The sequence below is a fragment of the Nycticebus coucang genome, chromosome 3, assembly GCF_027406575.1.
Source record: "Nycticebus coucang isolate mNycCou1 chromosome 3, mNycCou1.pri, whole genome shotgun sequence".
In the NCBI taxonomy this organism is placed as follows: domain Eukaryota; kingdom Metazoa; phylum Chordata; class Mammalia; order Primates; family Lorisidae; genus Nycticebus; species Nycticebus coucang.
In genome coordinates, this window is record NC_069782.1 from 116,978,339 (window position 1) to 117,006,018 (window position 27,680).

General features: G+C 41.3%; 1 protein-coding gene and 1 pseudogene across 4 annotated transcripts in view; one reads left to right on the forward strand and one right to left on the reverse strand.

Annotated features, from left to right (window-relative positions):
• Positions 1 to 27,680, forward strand: part of PAPSS2 (3'-phosphoadenosine 5'-phosphosulfate synthase 2) — an 88,024-nt gene that overhangs the window by 34,847 nt on the left and 25,497 nt on the right. For 2 of the 4 annotated variants that reach the window (XM_053583191.1, XM_053583192.1), the window contains exons 2-6: positions 20,491 to 20,608; positions 24,494 to 24,729; positions 25,436 to 25,574; positions 26,131 to 26,249; positions 26,383 to 26,496. In XM_053583191.1, the coding sequence (XP_053439166.1) occupies positions 20,491 to 20,608; positions 24,494 to 24,729; positions 25,436 to 25,574; positions 26,131 to 26,249; positions 26,383 to 26,496 (726 nt within the window). Of the gene's footprint in view, positions 1 to 3,093; positions 3,241 to 20,490; positions 20,609 to 24,493; positions 24,730 to 25,435; positions 25,575 to 26,130; positions 26,250 to 26,382; positions 26,497 to 27,680 lie in introns of those variants that run through there. The other 2 variants (XM_053583189.1, XM_053583190.1) reach the window with 2 other exon arrangements.
• Positions 18,918 to 20,003, reverse strand: LOC128580814 (60S ribosomal protein L21-like; annotated as a pseudogene).

The window sequence follows — 27,680 nt, forward strand, 5'->3', positions numbered from 1 at the left end:
ACAGCTTTTAAGTTTCTGAGCCACATGGATGTTACTTATGCAGCAATCAAATAAGAGCCAAGAGTGGTCTGTGCCTAGGCACAGAAGCAAGAGGGAGTTCGGACATTTGGAGGAATTTCAGGGGTCAGGTGTGGGGAATGTGAAGGTGGGGAATGGTGAGAGATGAGATGAAAAGATGCTGGAGGTGCCTGAGGAGGTCTGACCAAATGTGCCAGAGCTGGTAAGAGAGAAGAATCAGTGCAAGTCAGCAGGAGGGATGGCCCTGAAGTCTTAGAATGAACTGCTGGTGCCAGAAAATCCTTGCTGGGTGAGCCGGGAGGTGGCTGTGTGCAGAGCTGGGGTAGAAATGCCCAGGTAATTGGCAGGGGCCAGGCCTCCGTAGACAGAATGAGGTCAGAATAAAGAAATGTCACAGGATAAACAAGACACACAATTTTTATAGCTCAAACCGTAATATATCCTTTGGAAAACAAAACAAAGTGAAATACGGCCTCCTTCAGGCAGCATCTATGCACCCTTGTGCTTTATCTGCCAGCACCCAACACATGTTGATAAGGAAGCTGTGGCAACTTCCAGCACACTGATGTGTCCCCTGTGGTCTTAATTTCCAAATGAACATTTTAGATCCCCAAAGACTGCTCAATTTGGAATAAGAAGACTTTGATTTGAGACCCTGAATGATCCACTGTATGACCTTGGACAAAACACATAACATCTTTGAACCTCAGTCTTGCTGTCTGTGAAATGAACAGGATGAGGCCTGCTGTACTCCACTGAGTCTAGGGAGGATCACGTGTGTTTTTGGAAAGTGTACTCCGCCCGTGGGTGAGAGGGCTGTGCTGTTTGCTCTGTGCTGAGTTAGAAAATAGGGCAGAAGAAGCTGTCACAGCTGGGAAATAAAAGAGAATGTCCCTGACTTTTGAGGGAAATCACTAAATTTACTTCTATGCTATGTGTTCTATGGCAAGAAAGCCCAAACCGAGGGAAACATTAGAGCTACCTAAATAATTTTAACTATTTTCATTAACTTAGTTATTACTATTATAGTTATCTTAGTAATAGTAAATATTTTAATTGTCATTAAAAACAACCATTCTTTCTAGCTAATATTTATTGAGAACTTAACTAGTAGCGAGGTCCCGTACTATTTTATGAACATTTTCTCATTTAATCCACATGAGAGTCCAGCAAAGTAGCAATTGTTATTATAATCATTTTATGGATGAAGGGACTGAAGGGTCAGGTAATTTGCACAAGGGCACAGCAGCTGGCATGAGTGGAACCACTATGCATGACACATCACTCTGACCCACGCTGATGTTCTTGACTTTTGTATCATTCTGCTGCTCCAAGGGAACCTATATCCAAGTGAGGGAGGCAGGATTCAGGGCAAGGGCATCTGTCTTTCTATACAGTGATTCTTATTCATATTGTTGAACTTCTCTTACAGTAATAACAAGTGTGGCTGCCCTCAAATTTGTGATTCAACCAAGATTCTTTTTTTTTTTTTTTTTTTTATTGTTGGGGATTCATTGAGGGTACAATATGCCAGTTACACTGATTGCAATTGTTAGGTAAAGTCCCTCTTGCAATCATGTCTTGCCCCCATAAAGTGTGACACACACTAAGGCCCCACCCTCCTCCCTCCATACCAAGATTCTTTTTAAACAGCTTCCATTCATACACCATCCAGTCCCCCACTTTGGCACCGATGTTCTCCCGAGACTAGCTCACACCTGGCCCTCTACCTTTGACCATGATAGACACTTGAATAACTAACTAGTCGGGAACTATTATGGGCACAACAAATCAGTTTGAATGCAACTACTTAATATCCACTCAGTGAGTTTATACCAGGCATCCTCAAACTTTTTTTTTTTTTTTTTTTTGGTCGGGGCTGGGTTTGAACCTACCACCCCCTACTCCTTGAGCCACAGGAGCTGCCCCTCTCAAACTTTTTAAACAGGGGGCCAATTCACTGTGTCTCAGATCGTTGGAGGGCTGGACTATAGCTTTAAAAAAAAATTAACTATGAACAAATTTCTATGCACACTGTACATATCTTATTTTGAAGTAAAAAATAAAATGGGAACAAATACAATTCACACCGCCTCATGTGGCCTGTGGGCCGCAGTTTGAGGACCCCTGGCTTATACCCTTGCGGTATTCTAGGTGTGTGGATTCAAAGTCAAATGTGAGTAGAGCAGCATTTGCAGACTCCCCCGTCTGGTGAAGCAGACATGCCGGCAAGTAACCAAAACTAACCTAAGTTCTCTGATACTGATTAGTGTTCCTTAAATTTGCCTGAGCATTAAAATCACCTTTGCCACTTTATTAAAAAAATAACAAAAACTCCTACAGTTTCTTGGGTCCTCAGCCCAGACGAATTGAATCAGAATCTCTTGAGGAAGGTCCTGGGAATCTGCCTTTCTAACAAATGCCCTGGGAGTCTTAGAGTTATGTAATTTTGGGAAATGAGACATCAGTAGAAGCAGGATGCTGTGGGGTCAGAGGAGGAAGTTGCGAAGTCTATCTGTGGGTGGGAAGATTAGCCAAAGCCTCACAGCAATGTGCAGACCACACCTTAATGAGTGAGTAAGCACACAAGCAGAAAGGACTTTCTAAGCAAGGAGAATTTCAGGTGAAGCCTTTGATGCATGAAAAAGGCTTTGTTCAGAGCAGGTGCATGGAGTTTGTGTGACTGCTAAGAAGGGCAGCAGCTGAGGTGAAGGAGTAGGTCAGGGTCCCAATGTGAAGTCTGTTGACTTACCCTAAAAGCCAGAGGGACCACGGCAGGATTTTAATTAGGCAAGAGAAGGAATTTCACCCTGTTGGCAAAGGGGAGAATGGCCTGATAAGAGAGAGACATGGAGTCCAGTCTGAAGGCTGTCAGGGAGGTTCCCAGGAGCAATTAGCCAACTAAGAGTAGTGGGATGGCTCAGGAGGTAATTTCATAGCTAACATTGACAGGACTTAGTGATATTTTGGTTTTGTTATTTAAATAAGGGAGTGGGGCAATAGGATGACTCCTTGCTCAGACAATTGAGAGAAGGATGGGTCATTGCCAGTGGTGAGGGGTGTGGGAGGAAGAGAAAGGGGTGGTGACAGGAACATGAACTCTGTCCTTGTGAGCAAAGTTTCAGTGACTCTGAGGGGTCCTACCCACTGGGTGTTTGGATGTCTGAGGATGGAGATTTAGGCGCCCACAGCATCATGATGGGAGACAAAGCCTTGGAGCAGGTGAGACTCACTGAGGGGCATTCATAGGAAGAGCAGAAGGCGCTGAAGGCGGAATGGTGAGCGCTTACAGGAGGGTGAGAAAGAGGGATGGGAGAAAGATGATAGAGGGGCTGGGAGACGGCAGAGAGCACCGAGAGAGAAAGTTACCGAGGAACCTGAGGAAAGTGAGTGTTCCAGAAAAGCGTGATCCATGGGGTAGAATGGAAGAGAGACGTTCTGGGAGGATTATTGGCCACTTATAGTTTCTGTTGCCGTTGCCTTCGTTTGCCAAATCCAGCCCAGATTTTTTTTTTTTTTTTTTTTTTTTTGTAGAGACAGAGTCTCATTGTACCGCCCTCGGGTAGAGTGCCGTGGCGTCACACGGCTCACAGCAACCTCCAACTCCTGGGCTTACGCGATTCTCTTGCCTCAGCCTCCCGAGCAGCTTCCAGCCCAGATTCTACATGAATCTCCTATTTAAGGGTCCAGTTTAACCATACAACTGATTGCATTTTTATGCTGCTTAAGTTCTTAAGAGAATCTAATTGGCTGAGCGTAGTTACTGGCTTCCCTTAGGGCAACCCAGTGCACTTCCCCTGACTGGGGAGGGCAGCTGGTGAGCTTGAGTCTGCAGCTGCAGCCAGGCAGATCGCTAAGTAGAGAGTGCAAGGGAAAGAGGGCAGGATAAACATTGGAGATCTTGTCAATAATCATTCCAGCAAACATTGAGTTGGCACTGTTTTAAACATTGTACATATAGTAATTCCTTTAATCTGTTTGGAAGTGATGGTGAGCACACAAGTCATACTGCAATGGGTTAGAGTCCTCTATAACTCTATAACTATAATCATGACAAGTCTCTAGAAAGGCATTAATCTGGCTCTTCCAAAAATGCCCTTTGAGGCTGGACATGGTGGCTCAGGCCTGTGATTCCAGACTTTGGGAGGCTAAAGTGAGAGGATCACTTGAGGCCAGCAGCCTGGGCACGTTGTGAGACTTCAAAACCAAACCAAACAAACATCCTTACTTTGATTTTTCATAAAGAGGCAGAAGCCTTCCCTGGTTCACTCTTAATGATCTAATGGGAGACCGTGCCTTCTGATCAAGTTTCCTTTTCCTCTGTTCTCTTAATTAAATTGTCAAAATATAACAAAACATAAAACGTGGGCCTTGAACTGGACAGGAATGGCCACACTAAAGTCCTAGGATTCTGGTTAGTACTATGATGAACTTTGTGGTCTTTCTTAGCCTTTGGACTAAGACTACAAAGGACTATTTTTGATGTAAATTTCAAGGAATAATTTACAAATGCAGTCATGAATGGGAGTGCTGTTGTTTCTAACTTTTGGACTCTTTTGGCTGTGAGGTCTGTGAGAAGACAGGTCACAGCAGGTCTCACCTTAAGAAGACTTTAGCACATCACATAAAAGTAGCTATGCCTGAAGGGTAGAACGTGTAATTTCATTGAGTCTTTACACTAATGTGCTAATGAGGACCAGAGTGTGTTTAAGGACATCCACATTCATTAATCAACCAACAAAGTATCTATTAAACTTCTATTATTCACTCCACAAATACTTCCTGAACACCTAATAAAGTGCAAGTGCTATGTCTTTTTAATTTTCCCAACAATGAGCAAGAATTACAATCCCAAATTTTATGAGATTTGGAGAGGTGAGGCTTACTTTGTTCAAGGTTCCAGGGGAGGCAGCATTTAAACTGACTCTATAAAATTCAACCTTTAAAATCCATATCATTTCCTTTTAGCTGGGCCCTGCCAGGAAATCAAAGCTGTGTAAGCTACAGCTCTTACCATGCGGGGCTGACAGTAAGGTCTAAAACTTAAGATTTAATGTGTGTAAATCTATAGCAGTGGTTCTCAACCTTCCGAATTGCCATGTTGTTACAAATTGAACAAAGGGGTCACGACCCACAGGTTGAGAACCACTGATCTATAGAATAAGGTACAAGTCTACAACATTCAGGCAAGTGCTCTGGATCTCATAGCCACAGGTGTTTGGTGATGGGGGGGCAACAAGGCAGGCAGCTGGAGCCATGGGGGTTGTGCTACTAGGAGAACTGATAACATGTGGACGGATGAAGGAGCAGGGGGACGCTTCCAGTTAGCAGAGCTGAACGAGAAAAGGTGCAAAGCCAGAGCAAGAGGTGGTGTCCGAGAAATGTTAAACAGACCTGCTGCAGAGAACGCCAGTTCTGAATCTGAGATTAGAAAACGGAGCTGAAATAGTAAATGGAGGGCCTTAAAGCCCAAGCTAAGAATTAGGACTTTATTCTGTGGTTAATAGGAAGCTTTTCTAAGTTTTGAATATAAAAGGAATACAATTTAAGGATGTTTTAGAAAATTAACTTGATTGTCAATTGGAAGGGGATTGAGAACAGCTAAGGGGCGCTGGGCCAACGTCAGATAATGTGTGATGGAGTCTCCACACCCTTCAGGAGGCCCAGAGGAGCAGGGTGCTTGTGAGATTGCTCCCAGAAAGCAGGTCCAAAGAGGTGGGCTGAGCCAAGGTGGGGTCTATTTACTCACAGCCATGGAGGGCGGGGCAGGAGGGAGCTGGAGAAGTGGCTCCTGGCACCAGGTGGGTCTAAGGAGTGAAATGTGGCAATGGCTTGGTCCATTCCAGCTGTTGGAACAAAATATCATTCTCTGGGTGACTTACAAAGAACAGAAATTTATTTTTTATTTTTCTGGAAGCTGGAAAGTCCAAGATCAAAGCACTGGTGCATTGGGTTTCTGATAAGGGCTGTCTTCTGGCTGTGTCCTCACAGGGCAGAGAAAGGGCCAGCAGCTCCATGGGCCCCTTCCTAAGAGCACTAATTCATTCATGAAGGCTTCTCCCTTGTGATCTAATCACTTCCCCAAAGGCCTCACCAAATACAATCATCTTGAGGATTAGGCCTTTAACGAATGAACATGGGGAAGGCATGAAATTCTAGACCATAGCAGCCTATACAGGAAAAATGAGCCAGTCTTGGGGGTGATGGGGAGAGGACTCAGAGCAGGTTCTGTTGCACAGCATGACATGGATGGAGGCAACTGGGTCAGCACCAGAGCTGAGCATGTCTGGCAGCCAGCTCACCGCACACTGGAGAGCAGCCTGAACAGTGACAGAAACCAAGACAGAGGTGGCTAAGGCAGACTATGGCCAGTGGGAATGGGAAGGAAAATCTTATATGTTAGAGATGATGAGTAAAGACCCAATAGGACTTGTAGATCCACAATACATAATGAGACAGGAAGGAGAGCAGGAGGTCCTGTAAGCACTGAGGGTCACTTCTAGAGCAAGCCATGTTCCAAAGGTTAATTTAGAAGCTAGTTATTTGGGCTGTGGCTAAGTTTCATCATGAAGACACTGTTCTCATAAGAAAATGTTTTTGAAAATAGTAGTCTAACACATCAGGAGTATTGCTACCCCCACATAGCCATGGCATCTGAACTTCCCTCCCATTGACTATCTTTCCACCTGCTGTCTCCATCCAAATCTGCCTTTGGATCATGGCTTTTGGTTCATGTGTGAAGAGTTGTGAGCCTCTGTGGGCTTACACTCCTCTCACCTGAAGGCCGTAGGAAGTAACTATATGGCCCCCCGACTTCTAGCTGTGTACTTTTCCATCTTGGGCCCATTCCCAGGCAGGATGCAATTGCAGGATTATTTAGTCCAAAAATGTTTACTCTTTTACCCTGTGGTGAACTAAATGTTTCTCTTCCACTCTCCTGTTTCTTAAGCATAAAAAAGTAGAAGTAACCTTTAGGAGACTTTTTCCTTCCTAAGGAGTTTCTGATCCCCTTCCCGTTGTCTATTCAGATCTTCTATATAGCAAATTAAGGGCTATGTATGTTAAAATAGGAGGTTTGAGGACATAGGGGCCAAATGAAGATTAATCTCATCTTCATTTAAGGGATAACATGGACTGAGAAGACGGCGCTACTAGGGTCTCATCCGTTTCCTCTCTCAAACCCAAGTCTCACAATATTTAAAAACCGGGTGGTGCCTGTGGCTCAAAGGAGTAGGGCACCAGCCCCATATGCTGGAGGTGGCGGGTTCAAGCCCAGGCCCGGGCCAAAAACAAACAAACAAAAAAAAACCTCAAAAAAACCCCAATATTTAAAAACCTTGCCCATAGCTCTGTAGGCACGTCCACATCTGCTGTGTGTGTACCCAGCTGTCGTCAAAGTCTTGGCCACTAATTTTTCTGTTCCTTCTGCTTCTCTCTAACATATGCTTATGAAAGGTTTTCTTGAATAATTCCAAGTAATTTGAATTCTTAAATTAAAACAATGAAGTTAATCATTTTCAGAAATATGATCAGGAAGGATAAAGAATCCAGGAATGCAGAAATGAAAGTGATTATGAAATGTTTAGTTTTTCAGGATGTTGTTTATTGCCAAATCTTAGTAGAAAGCACTTTTTAAAATTAGACTTTATTTTTTAGAACAGCTTCAAATTTACAGAAAAATTGAGAAGATGATCTAAAGAGTTCCCATTTACCTTGACACCCAGTTTTTAACCAAACTGGTAACCTTATGTTAGTGAGGTACATTTGTTGATATTAATGAACCAAAGATACATGAACTGAAGTTCATACTTTCTTTAGATTTCTTTCATTTGGACCTAAATAATTTTTCAAGGATTCCATCCCACATTACATTTAGTTGCCGTGTCTCCTCCGGCTCTTCTTGGCAGTGACAATTTCTCAGACTTTCTTTATTTTCTGTGATCTTGACAGTTTTGAGTAGTATAAATCAGGTGGTTGGCAACATGCCTTCGTGGAGTTGGGTGGTGTTTTTCTCATGATTAGAATGGGAAATGGCTTAGCATGGTTATGTCAAATATGAAGGTCAGGCCAGCTATCAGCTCCTGCCCAGGAAACCCAGTGGGCGTCCTGGTGGATTGGCATCTCCCAGCAACTGCAGCAACTGATCTCCTTATAGCAGGCGTCTTGCTCTGTCCCTGCAGCAGAGGTGGTGACAAGGGGTGGCACTTCCAGCCGGCATTCAGGTTCACTCTGTCCTGCCTTGCATCCACTTCAGGGAGGCAAATTCCAGTTGAGCCAGACACGAACCCCAGCCAAGTTCACTAAGAGGTTGCAGTTCGGGGAAGATCATGCACATTCCAGGGCATATGAGCGGAAGCACGTCTGAAAGCACAGAACATATGGTTATAGTTCAGAGTAGAAGATGTAGCCAAAGCCTCCAGTGTCACAAACCTGTTCCTTCCTGCAGAGTATCTGGAAAAGCCAGAGCTGGGTTGTTCACCAACCGATGGAAGCTCCACAGTTGCGTCCCTTTCAGATGATGCCTCGTTTGTTACTGCTGTACAGACCTCTAGGCTGACTGTGGGTATACAGGACCGGGAGGGTCTCTAACACCACCCACAATCCCAGGAGGAGAGGGGCATCTTTTTCTTTGCAAACATCTAAATGATGCATGAGAACTGTTTGGATTTGTCATCCAGAGTTTTGTAATAATTCTTATGTTTTTTTAGATGCTTTGAAAAAAATTAAATACTGTGTTGTAAAAAAACGTGGAATTTTTTAAAGCTATCTTCACTCTTACTGTCTATATATTTTTTTTTGGTGATTTTTTTCTCACATTATTCAAATTCTTAGCCATTTGACATTAGTCTGTCAAAGACTAATGCCTTCCTAGAGGTGGCATCTAAAAATCAGATCAACTAAAAAAAAAAAATCAGATCAACTTAGTTACGGTTATGATCCTCCCTCGAACTTTTTTCTCTTTCACATCATTAAATGATTCAACCAAACCTGTTGTGGTAGCAACTGGTGAAAATGATAATTTAGGGTCTTAAAAGAAATTTTACGTTTACTCTAAAACTCCTTTAGTATGATCACAATTTTAATTTGTAAATTTAACAAAAATTTGTAAATTTGTAAATTTGCTCTTTTCAGGGATTTGTTGACTCATTTATCTCAGTTTTCACAGTGGCTATTCTGTCGCTGCCCACGTGATATGGCCATGTCCCTTATAACTCAAGAGCAGTTTAACACCAGGTATCACCCTACAGAGTTGGTGGTTTTAGGGAGGTATTGTTTACATGATAAGGAGTAAATACACATTGTGAAATACATATTCATGGGATTGGATTTAGCATGCTCTCTTTTTGGCTGGCTTTATCTATAATCTCTCTTTACACAGAATACTTTAGAACCATTTTTCCTCAATGTTAACTCCTTAGAACATGGAATCTCAAAATGGCATGTGCCTTGTAAACCTAGCTACTTGGAAGGCTAAGGTGGGAGGATCACCTAACCTCACTAGTTTGAGGCCAAATAGGTAACGAGACCCTGTCTCAAAAAAAAAAAAAATCAGCAATTTTTAATTTAGTGACACTTCTTCAGTTAAAGATTTCCTATCTACCACTAACCACACTAAGGCTTAGTTAAACCTTAAATGACTAATGGGTGGTGATTGTCTAGAAATTGAGTAAGATGGCCTTCTTGCTGTTCAGCTGGTTACAGACTTCTCTATCTTATTAGAGCACTTTTTTCTGGGAAGTTTCCGTGGGGTGACTGAAGCTGATTCAGACTCTGGTGGTAAAAAAATGAATGCCTTCCTTAGTAGAATGTATAGAAGGAAGAACAAAGGTTCCCATTTGTTGTATTAATTTCCAAAAGCTGCTATGTCTTTTCTACCAGCATTTTTTCTCTGCATGCAGTAATTAAATGCCAAAGGCAATAACCACCATCATCAAGTGAAATGGACTATACTTTAAAAATTGTTTATGTACAGCTCACTATATTTGAAAAGGACGAGTTATAAAGATTGTTCTCAAGATATCAGGGATAACGTAATATTTTCTTATTTGTTGGTCTGATTGACTGTAATTTGTGTTACATGACTTGCTGGTGTCCACACATTTGTTCTCTTTGAACACCAAGCATCAGACCATGTTGAGGCTTGATATGGTGGCTCATACCTGTAATCCCAGCACTTTGGGAGGCCCCTGAAAGGATCACGTGAGGCTAGGAATTTGAGATCCAGTCTCTACCAAAATAAAAAGAAAAAAACTTAGCTGGGCATAGTGGCCTATGTTTGTAGTCCTAGCTATTCAAGAGGCTGAGGTGAGAGGATTGCTTAAGCCCAGGAGTCTGAGGCTGTAGTGAGCTGTGATGGCTCTATTGAATTCTATCCTGGGTGACAGAGCTTTCTCTTAAAAAAAAAAAAAGAGAGAGAAAGAAAGAGAAAAGAAAAGAAAACCATTTCACCCTCATCAACATTCTTTATATTTTAAAAATATATTTAAGGCTGAGCACCATGGCTCTTGTCTGTAATCCTAGCACTTTGAGAGGCTGAGGTAGGTTGATTGCTTGGGCTCAGGAGTTCCAGACCAGCCTGAGAAAAAATAAGACCCTGTCTCTACTAAAAATAGAAAAAACAGCCAGGCATTGTGGTGGGCGCCTGTAGTCCTAGCTAGTCGGGAGGCTGAGGCAAGAGGATTGTTCAAGCCCAAGAGTTTGAGGTTGCTGTAAGCCATGTCAACCCAGGGTGACAGAGTGAGACTCTGTCTCAAAAAAAAAAAAAAAAGAAAAGAAAAGAAACAAAATATATATATATTTATTTACAAATTTAATATTGAAAATTATTATTATTTAAAAAATATAGAGGTGTTGTGTCGGGTGCCTGTAGTCCCAGCTACTTGGGAGGCTGAGGCAAGAGAATCGCTTGAGCCCAAGAGTTTGAGATGGCTGTGAGCTGTGACACCATGGCACTCTACCAAGGACAACAAAGTGAGACTCTGTCTCAAAAAAGAAAAAAAAATTAAAAAAATGTAGAGACAAGAAGGAAAATAATTACCAAAAATAACCTAACCTTCAAGATTATTACTATTCACATTTCGTTCTCGATGTTTCAGACATTTTTAATATAGCCTTTACATATAAATGCATGAATTTCAAAAATGAGATTAATTTAAACTACTCTGTAAATTGTTTCTCATTTGACTGTATATCATGATATATTTTCAGGAAAATAAATATAGATGCACATATTCATCATATGGATGTACCATAACCTAGTTAATTGATGGAAATTTTTATTTTTTATTATTTCACTATTTTAGATAATATAGCTACGAACATCTTTGTGGAATGAGTTTTTTTTCTGTATGATGATGTTAGGATTCTTTAAGAATCAAAGAAATTAGTAGAGAAAAATCATAGTGAAACATTGCATATCTCAACAAATTTGCATAATTTTATTCCACGAGATAATGTATTTTAGAATAAACTAAAAGTGAAAAATTTTTTAAAAGAATGAATTTTTTATCTTCAAAAACTTCAAACACATTACAAAACAACTTTCAGAACTATGAGTGTCTAGAATAAAAGAAGAAAACCTTTTTATTATAAATGCTGTACAGAAGAATTCTAGAAATAGATTCAAACTCCTAAAAGACATTCAAAGTAAAAGGGAAATGAATTGTAATATGTAATATGAGATCACCACATATAATGATGGAAAAGAAAATTGATTCATCTAAGCACATAACACATAATAATTTTAAATATATTCATCTAAGCACATAACACATATAATTTTAAATATATAAATATAAAAAAACACACAGTTTAATTGTATCAAAGTAGCTATAAGTCTCAAGAGTATTTTGGGGCCAGCTATGATTAATGATCAAATGGAAGACATCAATCGCAACAGGAATATGTTATATATTCTTAAAATACTCTTTAATATTATATGATAGGAATTACATGTGAGATGTGTGTATATAATAAAGTATGTGTCAAAAGGAAAAAGAGATATTAGGAAGGGATGGGTAAGTTCACACCTAATAGATACAGTGCACACTATTGAGGTGCAAGGCACACTTATATGTATAACTTTGACTCAATTTGTACAAAAACAAAGTATATAAACAAAGCAGGTGTTCCCCCTAATATTCTGAAATTTGAAAAAGGAAAAAATATGTATATGAAAAAAAAACAGGAAAGCAAGTGAACAAAAAGAATATATTATAATTGGCGGCACCTGTGGCTCAAAGGAGTAGGGCGCCAGCCCCATAAGCTGGAGGTGGCAGGTTCATACCCAGCCCCAGCCAAAAACTGCAAAATATATATATATATATATTATAACTAATAAAAATTTTACTATTCAAAATATAGACGAAAGCACTAAAGTATATTTTTAAAAAGTAGATGAGGTCATTGACCAGATTGTAATTAACTAATATCAAATGAGAAACACACAAATATTTTAAGTAACTTAATGGAAAAATGCATATTCTTACCAAAATAAATACAAATCAATCTAGGAAGATTGTTTTTTAAAACAATTTTAAAAAATGCATCACAACAAAGTAGTTGGAATATTTAGAAATAAAAACCCGTGTATTGTGGTAGCCTGGTAACTTGGTTCTGTCTCCTAGGAAAAGAACTGGCAATAGATAATGGGACCTATGGAATAGTCCATAACGTTTGATAATCATTTTACTTTGGGTTGTACAGGGTGGCCATAACGTTTGTGTACAATTTAAAATAGTGTGCAATCGTACACGAACTTTATGGCCACCCTGTACATTCACACAAACAAAAAAAATACATGAAATATTTTGATGTGCGTTGAGTACTGAAATGACATGAGAATGATTTTTTTGTCCCCAGGTAGAGTGCAGTGGTGTCATCACAGCTGACAGCCACTGCAAACTCCCGCGTTTAAGCAATGTTCCTGCCTCGGCCTCCCAAATAGCTGGGATTACAGGTGCCCATCATGACACCCAGCTAATTTTTTCTAATTTTTTTTTTTGTTAATATATTTTCCTATCCTTTTATTTATTTATTTATTTATTTATTTTGCAGTTTTTGGACGGGACTGGGTTTGAACCTGCCACCTCCGGTATATGGGGCCGGCACTCTACTCCTTTGAGCCACAGGCACCTCCTCAAGTTTTTCTAATTTTTAGAGAGACAGGGTTAATGTTGCTCGGGCTGAGCTCCAACTCCTAAGCTGAAGCAATCCTCCGGCCTTGGCCTCTCAAAGTGCTAGGATTACAGGCGTGAACCACCGGGCCTGGCCTGATGTTTTTAATTATTTACATTTTGGTGTAGTATCAAAAGCGTTAATATACATTATCTTATTTAATCCTCAATGAGGAAGCTGTGACACAGAGCTCACGTAGCTGGAATTGGAGATGGGAGAGTCCTGTCTACCTAGGAATAAGACCTGGACTTAACCTACTGTGTCCTGCATCTTCTGGGAGGGGAACTTCAGTCACTTCCCTGACATCTCTGAACAGCAGTTTTCAGATCTATAAGTGGATCATAACGCGTGACCTCCCTAGACCCCAGGTTTTGAGCAATCAATGAGATAATGCAGGTGAAAGCAGGGTCACTGTGGGTCAGATAAGGCGATAATTGAGGTCGCTGCTTTCTGAAAATGGATCTTTCAGGTGAATCCTCAAACTGCACACCCAGAAGCAAGGAGGTTTGGGACACTTTCAATCAGCAAGAGAGCAAAGAAAGCAGAAACCTACAACAGTTGAGGGTGGAGTTCAAACAGTACAGAGTGGATTTGTTTGCATTGGGAGCACAGCGTGCAGAGGGAATTCAAACATGCTTGCATGTTTTTATAGGAAAGACGTTATGCACACCTCCAAACAACCTTTGAACCATGGTAAACTCAGCCTGACACAGGGTTTCCAGCTTCCTCATTCCTCTAGAGTCCTCCCTTTCCTGACACTCCTCACTGTGACATGTGATTTTAGCAGTGGGATGCCCTGCTCCACTATGGAACTATCTTGTCTTTTTTCTAGGTTACTTCTTTGCTGGTTACACAAAGTCAAGGTTGAGGCTTTCTGCCATGACCCAATGAGGTACATCAGCCAAGTTGCAGAAGCCGCTTTGGCACTCCCCTCTCTGTAGCACCAATGGGAGAGAGGGGTGGGCCTGGAAGTGACACACTGCCACTCCAGCTGTGTGACAAGGCCCACACGCTCATGACCTCAGGAGGCTAACAAGGGCAAAGGCCATCGTTTGTCCTGGTAACTAAATGTCATGACTCTGAGACAGCCAGCATGAGGATATTAAGTTTGGGGTAAAATGAGGAGCCTTCAAACTGGTACCCCTCAGTCTGGGGTGCTTTTTGGCTGGACTTTAAGGGCAACATCTTGTGTGGGGGGGGTAAAAATTGTCACCCCAAAGTATTGTTTTATCCACTGTCTGATTTGATCATGAAACCCATCTTCCCAGACTTGCATTGGACCCAAATCCCCAGAACCTTTCTAAGTCTGGTTGGTTTTGAACTCTAACTACCATCACTTCTCTAGACTAGATTTAATGCCAGTGAGGACTCATTAGATTCAACACCCTACTGAGCGTCTGGTGTTTTCTTTGCTAATTTATATGGTAGTTATTTAATCCTTTCAGCAACCTTATGAGGAAAATATTCTTATCCTCATTTTGCAGAGGAAGAAATGAAGGTTCAGAGACATTAATAATTTGTCTCAGGTAACACAGCAAGTGGGCTGTGAAGCAGGTTTCAAATCCAGGCTGGTTTGACACTAAAGCCCATATTTTTGATGGTTTCTGAGCCACTTCCTGCTAAGTGACAGTTGTTAGACCAGGTACTGAGGATGTCTGCATGCTTTCTGTACACACACAGGAAGGCAGGCATTTTTTCTCTTAAACATGTGTTTTGTTTTCCATACAGAGAATCCTTTTTCTGACAGGCATTTTATTTCCAAAGCTTAGAACACCACATGCTCTGTAGAAGAGTATAAAACTTTCAAAAAGAGAAAGAAGTTTTTGGCTGCCTCGCGCCTTTGTAGTTCAAATATCATCAAAACATCTGCTTCCATTTTATTTGTTTCATCTTTTGCAAAACATCGGGGTGATCTTGGAATAAATAAAAAGGAAAATATCTTAGTGAACCAAGAGAACCTGGTACCTGGCCATCTGAGAATATTTACCTGTTTAGACCTGGCGAGAGTGATAGAAGATTTGTACAAAACTCATGATTAAGATGCAGCCAGTAAAGACCAAAAGTTCAGAGATTAAATATTAAATATTATGTTAGAGTAGTTCCTTCCGATGAGTACTGAACTGTTTTTGAAAATGAGGAGTTGAGCGGAAAGGCAATTAACAAGATCCTAACAAAGCTCCCACAGGAAATTAACAGTCTGGCGTTTATTCTGTATTTCTTCTCTGATGGAAAAGAAAGAGCTAAAAATGGGGGAAGGGATGTCTCTGTGGCAAATTAAACTTTGATGGGGTGTTCATGTGCACAGGTGGGCAGCATCGCTTTAGTCTTTTGTAATTACCTTCTGATTTGGGTCAGAGCCCTTATCCAAAAAGTGGAGCAGCATTGAACCATATAATGCCACTATCTGAAATTTTATTATGTATTTCCTTGTTTGCTTTCTCTTCAGAGCAGCTCTTTTTTTTGGTATGTGTGATAAAATTTACATATAGTGAAATACACACCTTAACTATACATTCATTGAGTTCCCACCAATGTAAACACCCGTGTACCTCAAACCCTTGTCAGGGTATAATTGCCATTACCCCAGAAGCAACTGCTGTTCTGATTTAGTAGATTAGTTTTCCCCGATTGGGGACTTGACACAAATGGGATCGGGCATGTGTAGTTTTTTCTCTAAGGCTTCCTGGACTCAGCACTATGTTTTCCGTTCGTTAGTATCCATGTTGCACGCGTCGATAGTCTGTTCCTCTTTTTTTTTTTTTTTTGTAGAGACAGAGTCTCACTTTATGGCCCTCGGTAGAGTGCCGTGGCATCACACAGCTCACAGCAACCTCCAACTCCCAGGCTTAAGCGATTCTCTTGCCTCAGCCTCCCGAGTAGCTGGGACCACAGGCGCCCGCCACAACGCCCGGCTATTTTTTTTTTTTTTTTTTTGGTTGCAGTTCAGCCGGGCCGGGTTTGAACCCGCCACCCTTGGTATATGGGGCCGGCGCCCTACTGACTGAGCCACAGGCGCCGCCCCTAGTCTGTTCCTCTTGATTGCTGAATATGAGTATTCTATACCTCGGGTTGGGTTTGTTTTTGTGTTTGTCTTTTTAGTACCTATTTTCTTGTTGATGAACACTCAGCCATTTCAAGGTTTTGGCCAAACGAAGTTGCTAACAATGTTCTTACACCAGTCTTTGTGTGGATACATGTTTTTGTTTCTCTTAAGTAAAGACCTATGAATGGAATTGCTGGGTACGGGGGAGGTAAATGTTTAGTTTTATAGGAAACTGTCAGGTTTTCTTCTACCTCCACCATCAACATAGGAAGTGCATCCTTGCTGCTGTTAGATGTTATCCGCGGCATCTCATTCTGGTTTTAATTTACATTTCTCTACTGACTAATGACATTGAGCATTTCACTGTTTTTATTGGCCGTGTGTATATCTTCCTTTGTGCAGTGACTCTTTTGCCCATTTTTTAAAATTGAATTGTCTAGCCAAGCATGTGGCAGGTGCCTATAGTCCCATCTACTTGGGAGGCTGAGACAAGAGAATTGCTTGAGCCCAAGAGTTGGAGGTTGCTGTGAGCTATGATGCCACAGCACTCTACCAAGGGCAACAAACTAACACTCTGTCTCAAAAAACAAAACAAAATAAAAGGGCGGCGCCTGTGGCTCAGTGAGTGGGGCGCCGGCTCCATATGCCGAGGGTGGCGGGTTCAAACCCAGCCCCAGCCAAACTGCAACCAAAAAATGGCCGGGCGTTGTGGCGGGCGCCTGTAGTCCCAGCTACTCGGGAGGCTGAGGCAAGAGAATCGCTTAAGCCCAGGAGTTGGAGGTTGCTGTGAGCCGTGTGACGCCACGGCACTCTACCCGAGGGCGGTACAGTGAGACTCTGTCTCTACAAAAAAAAAAAAAAAACCTACTCATACATCCTAAATCAAATTAAATTTAAAAATTAAAAAAAAATTTTTTTTTTTTACTCTTGAGTTGCAGATGTTCCTCACACTGTACACAGGTCTATTTCGGTATGTACACGAGACCCTCTCTCCTGCTCAGTCACTCCATCTTCTTGTCTTTCCCCCCAAATGATGCCAGGAATTCTGCTTTGTTTAATACTATATTTCCAGTGCCTAAGATTTTTCTTGGCACAGAGTAGGAACTCAATAAACATTTACGAAAAGAATCAATAAACAAATAGATAAGCTGACTTGTGGGCCTGATATTTAGACACAATGGTTTTTAACTTAATGGCGTTTATTAACAAGGAAATCAAGGAAAAAGGAAATGTAAACATTATCATTGAGCTATAAAAGTCACTTGGTAGGAAGGACACAGAATACCTTCAGATGCTTTGTTCACCTAGGGAAAAGACTTCTAGAATTTCTCATCAAGTAGCTTCTTGAGTCCCCATTTATGACCCTCCTAGTGCAGCCATCACTGCTGACATGCCTCTTTCTGCAACTGGGCCCTGGCCACTTCTAAGTCTGACCACGTTTGCTGGATGGGTTATCAGAAAATCTAGTTTGGGAGGTTTTTAGGTAACTTAGCCCGGTTAATTTCCCTGGGTCCTCAGAGCCCCTTCTCTTGCTGCTCTGATGCTGGGAATGCCTGTCCTGGACGTTTGCAGGACTCTGCCTTACCAGCAGGTTCCCTCCATAGTGTGCTCTGCCTTCCTTATCTCCCCCGAAGGGCCAGCAGGGGCTTCTGCTTCCCTCAAGGCTTGGAAACCAGTTCCCAGGTCCTAAGCCAGCAGGCTCCATCCTCTCTGGTTGTTACTGATGGTGGTGGGAGGTGTCTACAGTGAATGATAATTGTCCACATCCTTATTTTCAGAGAGTTTTGCCATTCACAGAACATGTTCATGTCCATGGTCTCATGTAAACCTCTAGAAAATCCTGGCTGTAGCCCTCTTTGATTGTTTTTGTTTCCCCAGAGGTGGCAAAAAGGTAATTTGATTTGTTCTAGAATATAAATGTGTGGGCTAGAGTTTTCTAAGATCCTCTGGGGTCTTGCTAAAAAAAAATTGGTGCTTTCTTAGCTCTGGTAGATGTTCACGTGAGGTGTTTAAAAGGCTCCTAGATTTTACAGTGTAGAAACCTGTCTTATGTCTGTCATTAGATATTCAATTACCACACTGCAGACATATTTGAGTAGTTCCCAGCCTTTTAAATTTAACCATCATTATGGGTTCCCCACCCCCCTTCAATCACATGTTGTTGTTTTTTTTAAAGTCCACCAAAAGCTGTATTTATTGGTTCTTTTTTTTTAAATTTATCAGACATTTACCTCCTGGTCACATGTCTAGAACCTTCAATTTTGATAACTGGTACATTTCCATTTCTGCTGAGCTTCTTGAAAGATTAAAAAGTTCATTTTTTGAACCTTGAAAAAGTAAAAGCAAACGTCATTCAGGAGTGTTCAACCAGCAAGTGCGTGCTGATTTTGTGAGGACTTTTGCTTGTGGTGTGCGATATCATGAGAACTATGCACAGCCCTTTTTTTTTTTTTTTTTTGCTAATCAGCTTTCCTTGTTGTTTGTGTATTTACTGTGTGTTCCAAGACGACTCTTCTTCCAATGTGCCACAGAAAGAAAAAAAGGTTGGATGCCCTGGTTTAGTTCTTGTGAAGAAGTAGCCTTGTGTGCTTGAGGACTGAACTCTTGCCTTGTGGCTGCTGTCTGGGTGGGAGTGAGAGGGGTATTACTGATTTTAACCCTTTGCACTGTGATCTGAGCTTCCCCTGATCCCCTCCTGGCCTTCCCCTGATCCCTTCCCCTCCATCGGGACTGGGCTCCACCAAGTCCACCCTAGTATGTCCTTAGCTGTTGGAGTATTTCAGTTGTTCTCAGTTCAAGCCCAGAGGACTTGGAGAGAACACATATTCATAGAAGCAAAGATGTTCCCCTAGCCATTACCCAGCATGCACATTATAAAATGTCCTGGAACCAGAACTGTTAACGTGGCATTAAAAGTTGTCTAATTTGAATCATACTCTCAAAGGATCATGATGGATATTCTTTTTTATTTTTATATTTCTATTTTTACAGCAGCCTTTTATTTTTTACACTCATGTCATGATGTTGTAGGGAATAGGTTCCGGCACCTTATGCCTCCTTTCAGCTGGTTCCCACGTGTGCTAGGCGGTAATTCATAGGGGATAGGTTCTGGCCGCTCAGGCTCCCTTCCGTTGGTTCTCACAGAGTGAGCTTCTCTGGATAGAGCAGGCTGGCGCTTCACTTGAATCCCGATAACTTTCTCTTCGGTTTCCTTCTTTTTCTGATCATTTTCCTTCGCATGTTTTAGGAAGCTATCTCAGCTCTTAGAGTGCTTAATACGCTCAATACAAACATTAATCCTCTTGGCAAGAAACTTGCCCTTAACTTGTTCGTTTAAAACAATGCCAACAGCATGCTGGGGAACACTGTAGACTCTTCCAGTTTCGCCAGGGTAACATTTGTGGGGCATGCCTCTTGGAGCAGTACCCATTCCCTTGATGTCTACAATATCACCTTTCTCATAGATTCACATATATGCAGCCAAAGGAACAACTCCATGTTTTCTAAAAGGCCTAGAGAACATGTATTGGGTACCTCTCCTCTTTCCTTGTGTGTTCATCATTTTCATAAATTATTGGAAGATGGCGTGTCTGGAGTATTCTAAAGGCAGTGATATGATGGATATTCCAATGGCAGTGTTTCTTCCTAAATTAGTAGAATTAATAAATATTATATTGTTTGCTAATTATAGAAGAGGAGATACAGTTGGGGGAGACTGTTACTGTAATTTGTTATTGCATTATAATTTGTGTGTATGTGTGTAGATAGAGGTCTCACTATTTTGCTCACGCTTTTCTTGAACTCCTGGCCTCAAGGGATCCTCCTGCCTTGGCCTCCCAAAGTGCTAGGATTACAGGTGTGAGCCACCATGCTTGGACCTTGCCTTGTAATTTTATTAGTTATTTTGCAGATTGGATTGCATGAACCAATGAAATATTATGCACTAATTCTAAAATAATTACTTAATGGAAACAAATTCTTATGAATAAAAATCATTTGCAATGGAGCATAATGAATGAAGTAGGTAGTATACTTATGTGTATGAAAGATATATACAGGTAGCTAATGACTCGGTAATGTGCAGAAATGAAAAAAAGGTATTAGGATGAAGAATCTTTTTCAAAAATCTTTTATATAAGTATTTACATATATCAGCTTTGCAATTAAAGTGTTAAAATGGATTTACATTGTTCCAGGGAAGAAGGTGTGTTTTATTAATCAAATGCTGTGCGTGGTGTTGTTTGGTTTTATAGGAGAACCAGCAGAAATCCACCAATGTCGTCTATCAGGCCCACCACGTGAGCAGGAATAAGCGAGGACAGGTGGTTGGAACAAGAGGCGGATTCCGAGGATGTACTGTGTGGCTAACAGGTATGCTATTAACTGAAAATTGACATGTGACAAGGCAGGTGGATATGACCCCAGATGCAAAATACATTTTATGGGAATTAGCGTAAAATATTACAGTTGTTACGTGTTTATTTTAACATTAGAAGAAGGATGAGAGCTGTCGTAGAAAGCTTGAGGGTTAGTCCTAACTCTACCATCAGAGAGAAGTGGAGTCAAAGTCTGCTCTCGAAATAGTCTGATCTAGAATATAAGGTTGTTGGGAGTCATGGGTTCTAATTCCAGTTCTTCCTACACTAGCATGGAAAGTTGCTAGTTTAGTCAATTTTTTCCCCTTTGGCAGAAAAAGATGAGAAAAGTTAATTATGAAATCCCCTTGCAGCTCTAAGGAATTCAGCAATTCTCATGTTCATCCCGAAACACATTTACAGGCCATGATGAATGGGGCTTTCCTAATTTGACATCAAGCATTCAGCTGTCCATCGATTTTGGATGTTTAGAGATATTTGTATTGTTTTCTGATATTTTAACACAGTAGGGACTATTTCATTTACTGTAAAACAAACAAACAAACAAACAAACATAAGAATCTTTGCAAGAAAGAAGATTTCCATCTGGCCTGGATTGCCCCTTGTGTATAGAAATAACTTGTACACACTGAGGTAACCAAAGGAATCTCCCATTTATTGTGTTTTTATAGCTGTAGAAGTCAAAGCTAAGGGCCAGTGACATGACTGGAATTAGAACCCAAGACTCCCAACAACCTTAGATTCTGAGTAAAAGGGAGAGGACATTGTTTCTAGGAGTATGAATCTAACACATCCTGGACCCAAAAGGACAAAAGGTCATTTCATAGACAGGACTTTTCAAGTGGATATGAGCCCAGATGCAAAAATATGTTTATTTAGGTTATAAAATCAGTTTGTATGTTACTGTCTGCTCATAAATGATGATGTATTCTAACCTGAAAATAATTCTAAAAACTATGGCAAGTAGATACCTGCCTTGTGTGTTTTCTGGCTAGTCCGAATCTTTTCCCTTTTCTGTCCAAATAACCTTCATTCTTCAAGAGACATAATTTATAGGAGAAGGTACGACTGCATTTGAGAAATTTCCCTCCAATTAAATGTTTACCAGTGAAAACAATTTCTGTGTTGGGACATCCTCCCAAATTCATTTTCTCTAATGTTGCACTCACTCCCTTGAAAGGAAAAGAGAACTCAAGAAGAGAAAAATATCTGAAGGGTATATTTCATCTGTTTTTTTTTTTTTTTTTTTTTTTTTTACTCTCAAAAATCATTTTTTCTGGGCTCTGTGCCCATAGTACCATGGTTAGGGCACCAGCCACATACACCAAGGGTGGCAGGTTTGAACCCAGCCTGGATCAGCTAAAGAACTACAACAAAAAAATAGCCAGGCACTATGGTGGGCACCTGTAGTCCCAGCTACTTGGGAGGCTGAGGCAAGAGAATCACTTAAGCCCAAGAGTTTGAGGTTGCTGTGAGCAGTGAAGCCATGACACTCTACCCAGGGCAACATAGTGAGACTCTGTCTCAAAAGAAAAAAAAATCATTTTTTCTGGCTTGGCACTCATAATTCAGTGGTTAGGGCACTGGCCACATAGATGGGCTAGTGGGTTCAAACCTGGCCCGGGCCTGCTAAACAACAATGACAACTGCAACAAAAAAGTAGTCAGGCCTTGTGGCAGGCACCTGTGGTCCCAGCTACTTGGGAGGCTGAGATAAGAGAATCACTTAAGCCGAAGAGTTTGAGGTTGTTGTGAGCTGTGATGGCATGGCACTAGGGCAACATAGTGAGACTCTATCTCAAAAAAAAAAAAAAAAAATCATCTTTTTCTAATTTATTTTTTATTCTGTACAAACGTAGGATAGTGACTAGGTAGACTAGAGGAAAGCAAATATTTCAAGTCCAGAGACTCAGATTTGAACTCAGTTCCACCTACACCAGCTGTATGACCTTGTACAAGCCAATTAACCTCACTGAGCCTAGTTTCCTTATTTATAGAATGAGAATAAAGATAGTACCTGCCACCTCAAAGTGTACGTATAATTTAATGAAGTAAAGAAAAATGCATTTAGCACAGGGCCTGGCCCATAGTAAAGTTTTTAGTAAATGCAATTAATGTTACTGCACTGTACTAAAATAAATATGCCAACAATCTAGTTAAACACAATTATTGTGATTTAGCTCTTAGTTTCTTAACAGCTGAAGCAAAATGGAAGGAAATTTCTATTAGTTCTCTTATTTTCCAACATGAAAGAACATACTAGAGATTCAGGAGTTCCATTTCCTCTACCCCAACCCACCATGAATTCTAACAAGAGTGTATCACCTAAGTTCTCGTTCAGATGAAATTGAATAACGTAACTATAGGCAACTCCTTCAACAAGGATTTAGCAAAGATTGAGGACACATTCTTCATGTAGCCATTTCTTCTAATGATCCTCTGTCGAAGCCAGGGGCATGACTTTAAAATGTAACTAAAACTATGGAAACTACCTATTTGCCTTTTGTAGATCACCTTTTCTCTCCCAAGTCTCCTTCCCTCTGCCTTTCACCCCTGCTTGTCTTTTACTCTTCACACCTTCCCCCCTTTCCTTCTGTTTTCTTCTCTATATTAACCTCCTGGCTTATTTCCCTCCCCCTACAGCATCGCCCCCTCCCCAGACTGTTCCTCCTTCATGCCCAGTGCTGTCTGACAGTTCTGGGCACTGTGGAATATTCTTTAGGCTCAGAGAACTTTATGATAAATAAGATCTGAAGGACTGATTATTTTTAGGGTGCTACTTTTCCAGGATAGTTCAGCTACCTGAGCTATTGAGCTGTTAAGTAATTTTGACACATTGCATTTCTTTCCCTTTCTTCTTAGGCCTGCTCTTATAAAGAGAAATCATAAAGTGGGTTTCCAGTTACTGTGCTTTGATGCCATGGTGGAAAGTGTAGTAATGACATTCTCATGTGAAGACTCTAAAAAGCCGTTAGACATAAGAGTGTGGCACTTGGCAGCTCAAGATGACCTTTTATTTCATGTTTTGGGAGTCCTTTTGGAAAAATCTTAAAGCCAAAAAAACCCAACACATTTGGCTCCATTGCCATGGGGTTGTTCAGCGGTACCCCATCCACGAGGGAAGTGGGCATCCTAGTTTCCAGATGCTGGCTATCTCCCACCGTTCTATCTGGCTGCTGCCTTTCCAGGGGATCTGAGACCACTTTCACCATATCGCTTAATTTTGCCAGAGAGGCCAGAATCTGGATTTGTGTGCACAGCTTCCCAGTCTTGAAAACACTCAGGGTCAAAGAGAACACACCCGGGACCACACCCCCAGCTTTCCCTATTCATGAACCCCAGTTGCTTTTTTTTTTTTTTTTTTGAGACAGAGTCTCACTCTGTCACCCTAAGGAGAGTGCCGTGGCATCATAACTCACAGCAACCTTAAACTCTTGGGCTCAAGTGATTCATTCTCTTGCTTGAGCCTCCTGGGTAGCTGTGACTACAGGTGCCCACCACAATGCCCGGCTATTTTTAGAGATGGGGTCTTGCTCTTGCTCAGGATACTTTTGAACTCCTGAGCTCAGACAATCCACCTGCCTCAGCCTCCCAGAGTGTTAGGATTACAGGAGTGAACCACCACGCCCAGCCCCTGCCCCCTTCTTTGAAAGGCTATCATCCTAATAGCAGACAAATAGTTATTCCAAAATTTGGGGGGGAAAATGCAAGTACTTACCTTATAGTCAACTGTACTTTTTTCCTACATTTCAACAATTTAGATTTGCAGTCAATCAAATGGTTGTAATGAGTTAGTTACACTTGAAAGTGCCAGGATAGTTCACAATTTGCCACCTGAAACTATCTGGGACAAGCAAGTCTGCCTTACCTGTTTCGAACAGGTCTCTCTGGTGCTGGAAAAACAACAATAAGTTTTGCCCTGGAGGAGTACCTTGTCTCCCACGCCATCCCTTGTTACTCGCTGGATGGGGACAACGTCCGTCATGGCCTTAATAAGAACCTCGGATTCTCTCCTGGGGACAGAGAAGAAAATATCCGGCGGATTGCAGAGGTGGCTAAGCTGTTTGCCGACGCGGGTCTGGTCTGCATTACCAGCTTCATTTCTCCCTTCGCAAAGGTACACAGATTTGGCATCGTGTGGGATTCCCACACACAGGGCAAGTGCTCAGACTGCTAGGGAAAAAATCTGGTTGGGGGGGCCTGGAGGAATGTCTCCTGCGTGTCTCCCTCCCGTCACGTGCGCTCTCATTGCCTCTGTTTATATAAAAAGCTCCTTCGTTTCCAGATGCCAGGGCACCAGTGGACATAAGCCCTTCCATGTTCATAGCTATAAGGAGCATTTGGTCAGAGTTGAAAGGAAGAAAGAGTTAAGCAAGAAAAACTCTGACAGCTCTGTAATTTCAGCTGTCTGAAAAAGCACGAGCAGCTTGCTAAAGAAAAGAGCAATTCACTGCTGAAGCCTCAGATTATGTGTGCCTAAGGATGACATTGCCAAGGTGAAGTGTCACTCTTCCTTTAGAAAGGACATGTCTGTGAGCTATACATCATGTGCTGTGTGCTGTGAACGTATCCTTTGAATAAAATGAGCCCACAGTGCCAGTATTGTCCTGTTAAGAGGAGCTGTTCTCATGGAAGATCTTGAGAACTGTGTTTACCTACCGGAGGGAAATTCCTGGACTTTCTCTCAAGGACTCTGCAGAACGCAAACCCCTGTCAGTTGTTGTTTGTCTCAGAGCTATCCAACACCAAAGCACAAATGCTTTGTGACTCAGAATTTCACAGTGAAAGTGCTTCCAGTGTTCTTAATCATAATTGTTTTTCAGGATCGAGAGAATGCCCGCAAAATCCATGAATCAGCCGGACTGCCATTCTTTGAAATATTTGTAGACGCGCCTCTAAGTATCTGTGAAAGCAGAGATGTAAAAGGCCTCTATAAACGGGCCAGAGCTGGGGAGATTAAAGGTACGAGAACTAGCCAGCGGCACCTTTGCCAATAACTTGGGCTACTTACTGGTCCTCATTCTGTCCTCAGAAATCTGCCTGAATTTTCAAACTTTGTTTTTCAAAATTATATACACAACTTTTTACCAAATCAGAATACACATATATTCGATACGTCCATAGGCATATTAAAATGTGGGTTTTTTTTTTAATTGTCACCTCCTCATCTATAAGTAATAGAGTTCAGAGAATTACAATGGACATGTGTGTGGTAAGTGTGTGTGCAGGGGGGTGTTTCAGAGTTTTCCCTGCTTTTCATCTTCCTTTTTTATTCTGAGTGGCTATAGAAACCCTGTACTTAGCTAGCCAGATTTCATTGATCATTGGGGCCTTTCATATTGAAAATACAGCTATATATTTTCTTAAATGTGGCTAGAGGTCAAGGAGGGCTGTTCAACCTTTTCTGTGATAACCTGAATTCTCAGTTTAACACACTATCCCAACATGTATTATGCTTTATGGAATAAGAAGATTATTCTGTCGGCACAGAAGTGATTTTCACCCTTATGGCTTGCAGGATTTACAGGTATTGATTCTGATTATGAGAAACCTGAAACTCCGGAGCTTGTGCTTAAAACCAATTTGTCCTCAGTGAGTGACTGTGTCCAGCAGGTGGTGGAACTTCTGCAAGAGCAGGTGGGTGAATCGTTTGTCTTCTTTTTTTTTTTAATTTAATAAAGTCATGAAAGATTATCTATGCTTCTTTACTGAAGCATTCTTTTTTTTTCAGTTCTCATTTCAAATTGTTACCAATTCTGTGTCATTTCAGAGCATTGTACCCCATACTGCAATCAAAGCCATCCACGAACTCTTTGTGCCAGAAAACAAACTTGACCAAGTTCGGGCTGAGGCTAAAATTCTCCCTTCATTGTCAATTACTAAGGTCAGTGAGTGCAAACTGGTCAAAGAAGAATTAGCTTAACAGCAGTCACCATAACCATTTATAGTTACTCTTAACAAGAAGGAAAGTATGAATAAGGTGTGTGTATGTCTATAAAGAAAAACACATCATTTTTGTAAATTTTTTTTTTTTTTTACCTCTCCACCAAGCAATCTCTCACCAAGAGTTGCCACAAAGAAGCTGATTAATGCCGGGCGACGCCGGCCCCATATACCGAGGGTCGCGGGTTTGAACCCAGCCCTGGCCGGGCGTTGCGGCAGGTGCCTATAGTCCCAGCTACTTGGGAGGCTGAGGCAAGAGAATTGCCCAAGCCCAAGAGCTGGAGGTTGCTATGAGCTGTGATGCCACGGCCCTCTACCGAGGGCGACAAAGTGAGACTCTGTCTCTAGGAAAAAATAAAAGAAGAAGAAGCTGATCAATGCTATGGACAGAAGCAGACTGGGAATGTAACTTCTGTATCTGCACAGGACAGTTTCACAAAGCTTTCATACCTTTGGCAATGTCAAAGTGCAGGCATCAGGGTCAGTAATTATTTGTTGGTAGTGAACGAAGAATCAATTCGTTTCTTGGACAAGTGCTTCTTAGACAATTGAGAAGGAATTTGAAGAAAACAAAAAGCAAGCCTGCTCTAAAGTGATATGAATGCCTCAACCTTTTCTACCTGCAAATCACATTCTTCCTTCATCAGGGAAAGTCCAATCTGGGGAGAGAGTTAAACAGCTTTAGTTGCATGGATTTTACTTTCAGGAATATGGAATTGTAACCCCAGCAAACTGCCCTGCACCTGGCCTTCTTATGGGTCAGTGTTAGTTGGTATGTACAAGATGATTGAGTCTTCACTGGTACATTTTTATTATCTATTAAAATTTTGGAGATTTTATAAGAAAAAAGGTAAGTGGGGAACCTGCTTCAGCTCAGGAAGAACCTACACTCTATTAAGTCCTGATCTGTTAATGAACAGAGCCCCCTTGCTCTGTAAAATAAATTCTGAGCACCTCAGTGCTTCAGACAGATCAGTAAACACAGAATTACCATTACAGCATATTGTGATAGTTCCAATAACAGAATGATCTACAAGCTATGGCTCGAAAACTCTGTCAATTAATTCTTCTGGTCAAAGGGATGACAGATAAGGTTTCAGAATGACCCATTAGCTGTGTTTTAAA